Consider the following 6,272-nt stretch of genomic DNA (forward strand, 5'->3'; position numbering starts at 1 on the left):
AGTCAATATGCATGTATTGAGCTCAGCCACTGGCAGAGGCACTGCAGAGACTAACTGCTGTGATGATGAACAGGCGGAAGGATGGCAGAGGTGTTCACATGAAACCCAAAGCCTGCGTCTGTTTTGAGGAGTTTGTGGTGTAGGAGTACAAAGAGAAATAGACATGTGAAATGACATGTGGACAATTCAGAAATAAGTCTCCCAAAGTTCCAAGGCACAGTTCAACAAGCCATTGTGCAAATGGATATTCTGCTTTGTTCCTTCTGGCCCTTTCCAAGTTTCCCAATTATGATCCTAAAATACCAGACATAGACTCAGGTGTCATTTTCCCTAACATGTTTGTTTACCTATAATATGATTTTTCTTAGGCCCTAGGTTTATGAACCAGGGCTGAAATTCAAGGCTGCCTATCATCTGCAAGGAATAAATTGGACTTGCCTAGTAGTTAGCCAAAGTCATGGTCCTCCTGACACTCCCCACAGTACTGTGAAAGCTGGCGACCCAACAGGGGGTATGGGATGAGAATGTTAACACCACGCTCCATGCTGCTTCCCTTTGTGGCTGTTTGCAGCATGGTGCCAATGAAGATGCCGTAGATGTGGAAAATCGTCGTCCATTGCACTGGGCAGGTGTGTGCCAGGGGACTGGTGGGAAACAGGGCTGCAGGGACCAGAGGGTGGGGAGGGAGCGGGGGATAACATTTGGTGGGAAGGGGAGGCCAGAGCTGACTGCTGAAATGGTCGGAGGGGATGCTGCGTCATGGTCTGACTAGGTGTCCTTCCTGCTTCCCCTTAACCTGATCATCCTGCAACCCTCCGTAGCCTTCTCTGGCTGTGCCTCAAGTGTGCTCCTCCTGTGTGATCACGAAGCCTTCCTGGATGTCCTGGATGATGTGAGTGTCAGCTGGGCAGGGCCCTACGTGGGGAGGCTGCTGCTTTCTCTGAACTTAATTAGCCAAGTTCCACGACCAGAGGTTGTGTAGCACCACCTCCTCTTCCTTCTCCCCATGCCCCTCCTCCTCTTCCACACAGAGAGGTTAAGGCTTATCTTCTGGAGAGCTTCTAATCCTCTGAGAAGGAGTATTTAGCCCCAGGATTGGGGCTTTTTCCTGGAGAGGTGAGGGAACAGGGGAGTTGGTAGCGTTGTGTCAAAGCCCTGGTTCCCCCGGCTCCTCGTGACCCCCCTTCCCACAATCTGTGCAGGACGGACGTACACCCCTGATGATTGCCTCGCTGGGTGGTCACGCGGCTATCTGCTCACAGCTACTGCAGAGAGGCGCCCGGGTTAATGTCACTGACAAGAATGACAAGTGAGCCTTCCCCATCTTCCCACCCCAAATCCCGACCCTGACCAATCTAGAAAGGAGCCACTGGGCAAAGTGTGTGTGTGTGTGTGTGTGTGTGTGTGTGTGTGTGTGTGCGCGCGCGCGCGCGCGTATTGGGGAAGAAAGCAGGTTGGTCTCTGTTTTCTTGGGAACCTCTCTCCTTCTCAGTGGTGGTTCAGAAGAGCACTGCTTGTTGCTTCACTGTTTTCCTCTTGGTGAGTTGAGAACGTTTTCCTTATACTTTCCTATTCTGTTGCTGACACTGCCATCTTCCTAGCATAGGTGACTCTGGAAGTAGAATCAATACCTCTGGATCCACTAGTTTAATTTACTGGTTTTCGAACTATCTTCTAAGCAATGGAATACTTTTTCCCCAGTAAAGAATTTATGCAGAACCTCAGTATATAAAGCAGATGGAAGTGGAGCCCTTCCAACTGGCCCCCTGCTTTCTGATGCTACAGCTCCAAGGAATGACATTTGAAAAGTTCTGGTCTGGCCTCATGCTTTGTCACTGGCTGGTGTTGGTCTGTGGTTCTCCTGACCACACTGAGTGAGAGCTGACCTTGTGAGTGGATTTTTTGAAACCAGGACTCCTGGGTTCCATGAGAAAAGCTTATGCTCAGATTTGTCCCAACCCATAGATCGGCTCTGATCCTGGCCTGTGAAAAAGGCAGCACTGAGGTGGCTGAACTGCTCCTGAGCTATGGAGCAGATGCAGGGGCGGTGGACAGCACGGGGCATGATGCTTTGCATTATGCTCTACGCACACAAGACAAGATGCTGTGGAGGCTGCTGCGGCAGGCCCTGAACCGGCAGGGGCGGGGAGGTAAAGCCAATACCCTTTTGTAACTTCAAGATGCTCCTCGATAGCCTTAAAATCAGAGAAGCATCTTAGAATCCCATTTGTTTCCATGGCAATAATAATTGTCACTTTAGTTGAAAGTTTACTTATTTACTGCTGCTGATATGAGATGACTCCAAATTCCCAAAAGCACGGTCACAAAATTCTTCAAAGCAGCCTTGTCTCTCACTGAAGGAAACTCTGGCTAGTACTATTGCTAGCATTTACGAGTTGCAATTGTACATCTATTTATGTGATTTGATGGTCAATCTCTGCCTCTCCCCTACTAGACTGTAACCCCGTCAGATGACAGGCCGTCTCTGTTTTGCTTACCATTGAGGTCCTGGTGCCTATAACAGGCCTATAACAGTGCCTGGCACAGCGTCCAATAAATAAGTGAGTGAATGAAATGAATGAGCTGGCATATCTCTGAGACAGGAAACGAAGGTTGCTGGACAGCTAGGGATCCATCAGATAGGGGTAGCTTTCCCTATTCGACATGTGTGGTAAAGGATTAACACTGAGGGGCCACTCCTTTCAGAGAAAGTCTGCTGAAGGCAAAGTGTGAGCTAGAAGCACGTGGGCCCTGTCTCCTCTCTCATTTTCCCCATGTCTTTTCATATAGGTCAGGGGTTAGTTCAACACCCAGATCTTGCATCCCAGGTAAGACCCTAAGTGCCTTCTCCTTTTGCTTCTGACCCACCCCAGGCTTTCCCGCTGGGATATCTCCCAGGCAGTGATCACCCGGGCATCGAGACAGTCTAAGAGAAGGAAGGCCCTCTTGGGCTAGCTGCCCGGGTTTACTTCACGGTTCCTTTTTCTCCATAGGTCTCTCCATCTGAGCCTCAGGTGGGTTCTCCACCTAAGAGCCCTTGGAGAGCAGAGCCTGAGGAGGAGCAGGAGGAAGAAGAGTATGAAGATCCATGTTCAGAGGAGTGGAAGCGGAAGTATGAAGAGGAGCAAAGGAAAGTCTCCCAGTTGGAGCAGGAGCTGCTGCGAAATAAGGAAGAGTGTAAGGCTCAGTCTGCAGCTTATCTGGGCCTGGAGAACCAGATTCAAGAACAGGTTCGGGAGCTGGGGCTCCTCCTATCGCAAGAGCCCGGAGCTCCAGGAGACCAGGGCTCTAGTCTCCGGCCTGGAGGAGATGGCATGGAGCAGGGTTGTACCCTCGACCTGCTGGCTAAGTGCATACAAGAGCTAAAGAAGCAGCAACAGGCAGCAGCCGCAGCTGCAGCAAAGCCAGTATTAGCTTCCAAGAAGGCTGAGGATTCAGCTGGAGGGGTGACCCAGTATGAAGCCCATGGAAGGTCCCAACCAGAAGAACAGGAGCCACCCCGGAGCCCAAGGTCTGAGACCATTGGGAAATCCACAGGACAGCAACCGACCACCAATGGTGGGAAGGCCCTTGGCCCTGATCATACTGACCAGCTGCATGCTGGCCAGAAGGTGAGGCCCCAGGCTCCAGGGGCTGAACCAACAGGCACAGTGGCTGAACCAGTGAGCACAGCAGCCATGAACCAGCTCCTGCTGCAGCTGAGGGAGGAACTGGCTGCGGTGTGGCGAGAAAAGGAGGCAGCCCGGGGGGCTTTATCAAGACCAGACCTGGAGGGAGCTCTGGGGACGTCCCGGGCTGAGGCTGCGACAGCAGCCTGGGAGAAGATGGAGGCCAGGTTGGAGCGGGTGCTGGTGAGGCTGGATCAGGCGAAAGCAGGATTACAGATGAAACCTGAGGCCCCTGCCCAGGAGCCCAGAGAGGGAGCCCCAAAGGCAGGCGCAGGGGCCATCACCAAAGAGGGTGAAGGGAAGGAGGAAGGGGCTCCTGGGGCCCGGGGAGAGCCTCTAGGGACCCCTGGAGGGGAACAGATGCCAGGAGGGGGCCTGGCAGAGGGACAGCTGGAGAAGGAGGTGTCAGCACTGAGGCTGAGCGACAGTAACTTGCTGGAGGAGTTGGGGGAGCTGGGCCAGGAGCGGCAGTGGTTGCAGGGGGAGCTGCCACCCCTGAGCCAGCGGCTACAGCGGGAGTGTGTGCCCAAGCCAGAGGCGCAGGTCCAGCTACAGCAGTTGCGGTGGAGCATGGGGCTGCTGACAGATGAACTGGCCCTGGAGAAGGAGGCCACTGAGAAGTTGCTGAAGCGCCTGGCCTCCCAGAGCAGAGGCCTCCGGGGACTGTGGGACTGCCTGCCCCCAGACCTGGTGGGTAGGGGGAGTGCACGGTGCCCAGCGGCTGAGCCCCTGGAGGAGCTGCAGGCCTGCGTCAGCGCCCTGGTGGCCAGGCACCGCGAGGCCCAGCACGTGCTGGCTCGGCTAGAAGAGGAAAACCAGCAGCTGCGGGGCTCCCCTGCCCGACGTGGGGAACCGGGCGCCTCCTCAGAGGCCTCAGCGTCCCCCCATGTTGAAGCTCTGGAGCAAGACCTGGGGAAGCTGGAGGAAGAGCTGCGGGCGGTTCAGGCCAGGATGAGCGGGAAGAGCCAGGAGATCAGGAAGCTGAAGCAGCTGCTCTACCAAGCCACGGAGGAGGTGGCTGAGCTGAGGGCCCGGGAGGCGGCCAGTCTGCGGCAGCACGAGCAAACTCGGGGCTCACTGGTGGCCCAGGCCCGGGCTTGGGGCCGGGAGCTAAAGGCCCTGCTGGAAAAGTATAACACGGCCTGCCGGGAGATGGGGCGGCTGCGGGAGGCGGTGGCCGAGGAGCGGCGCAGGAGCGGGGACCTGGCCGCGCGCGCGGCGGGGCAAGAGCGCCAGGCCAGCAAGCTGCGCGGGCGCTCCGAGCAGTTGGAGAAAACAGCGGAGCTGCTGAAAGAGAAGGTGGAGCATCTCATCGGGGCTGGCCGGGACAAGGAGGCCAAGGTGAGCAGACCAGGCAGCCGAAGGGAGCGTCAGGGCAGGTTTCTGTGTGTTTAGGGTTGGCTGACCGGAATCTATCTTTGGTTCGTCCGATTAATACCCCAAACAGAACACCAGTCTTTTGCAAGGACCGCACTATGTTCTCCTGGGTCTGAGGGGGTCTGGGATTGAGATTGGATGTGAGGTAAGTTATAAATACAAGAGAGAAGGGGGGCTTAGGTATTAGAATTTGGGACGCAGGGTTCAGAAGCAGTGTGGTCAGGGCTACCACCGTTGGGGTACTGTGGTTTAATCGGCATTTGGACTTAGGTAGTGTATTAGCCTACGAAGACAGCGGATGCTGTGGTGAGTCGCTGTGGTTTTGCTAGGGTTCTGAGGAGGTGCCTGGGCTAGGGGTTGCTGACGGGTTAAGAGAAGTAGACTAGACTGTAGTCCCTTTCTCCCCTCCCACTTCCGTCAGTGGGCTCTACAAAAGATTTCCATTGGCAAAGAGGGGGCCAATGCAGAGAAAAACAAAAGTTTGAAAACCATTGTGTTAGATACCCGAGTTTCCTAATGATTGCTCCAAAAGTGAATATAAGTCTACAGGCTTCCAACAGACATGTTTTACAAATTCGAAAACATCAATTTACAAATGAATTTAGTAATTGTAGAACTACCTGTGCAGTGAGTGAATTCAGACTTATCAAAGTTTGTGTACGTGATCAAATTTAGAAGGATTAAAAAATATAGGGAGTATACATTTTACGGACTATAAAGGACATAAAAATAGAAGGAACGTTATACAGAATAGGAATCAATGTGGGGTGGGGCTAATTAAAGAAAGGAATTTTCTGTTGGTGTTGAAGGGGAAGATAAAAGTAGACAAATGAGCAAAAGAAAGTAGTGTAGTGGGCTCAGAACTGAGGTTGTCTGCATTAGAATTTCAATTTCAAAACGAACTGATTGGGAATTCCCTGGCGGTCCAGTGGTTAGGACTCCTGGCTTCCACCGCAGGCGGCCTGGGTTTGATCCCTGGTCGGGGAACTAAGATCCCACAAGCTGCACGGTGTGGCTAAAAAAAAAAAAAAAAAAACCAAAAAAACAAAACTGATTGATCTTGGGTGAGTTATCTAAGCCTCAGTTTTCTCATCTATAAAATGCGGATAGGGCTTCCCTGATGGCGCAGTGGTTGCGCGTCCGCCTGCCGATGCAGGGGAACCGGGTTCGCGCCCCGGTCTGGGAGGATCCCACATGCCGCGGAGCGGCTGGGCCCGTGAGCCATGG

General features: G+C 53.6%; 1 protein-coding gene across 3 annotated transcripts in view; it reads left to right on the plus strand.

Moving 5' to 3' along the window:
* Positions 1-87: 87 nt before the first annotated feature.
* The window catches only part of LOC102983548 (ankyrin repeat domain-containing protein 35), a 10,511-nt gene continuing 4,326 nt past the window's right edge, over positions 88-6,272 (plus strand). The window contains exons 1-6 of one of the 3 annotated variants that reach the window (XM_055083494.1): positions 88-629; positions 822-892; positions 1,203-1,309; positions 1,966-2,150; positions 2,791-2,828; positions 2,994-5,009. In XM_055083494.1, the coding sequence (XP_054939469.1) occupies positions 1,221-1,309; positions 1,966-2,150; positions 2,791-2,828; positions 2,994-5,009 (2,328 nt within the window). In that variant the 5' untranslated portion in view covers positions 88-629; positions 822-892; positions 1,203-1,220. Of the gene's footprint in view, positions 630-821; positions 893-1,202; positions 1,310-1,965; positions 2,151-2,790; positions 2,829-2,993; positions 5,010-6,272 lie in introns of those variants that run through there. The other 2 variants (XM_028486833.2, XM_055083495.1) reach the window with 2 other exon arrangements.

Source organism: Physeter macrocephalus, unplaced genomic scaffold (assembly GCF_002837175.3).
Source record: "Physeter macrocephalus isolate SW-GA unplaced genomic scaffold, ASM283717v5 random_1365, whole genome shotgun sequence".
In the NCBI taxonomy this organism is placed as follows: Eukaryota; Metazoa; Chordata; class Mammalia; order Artiodactyla; family Physeteridae; genus Physeter; species Physeter macrocephalus.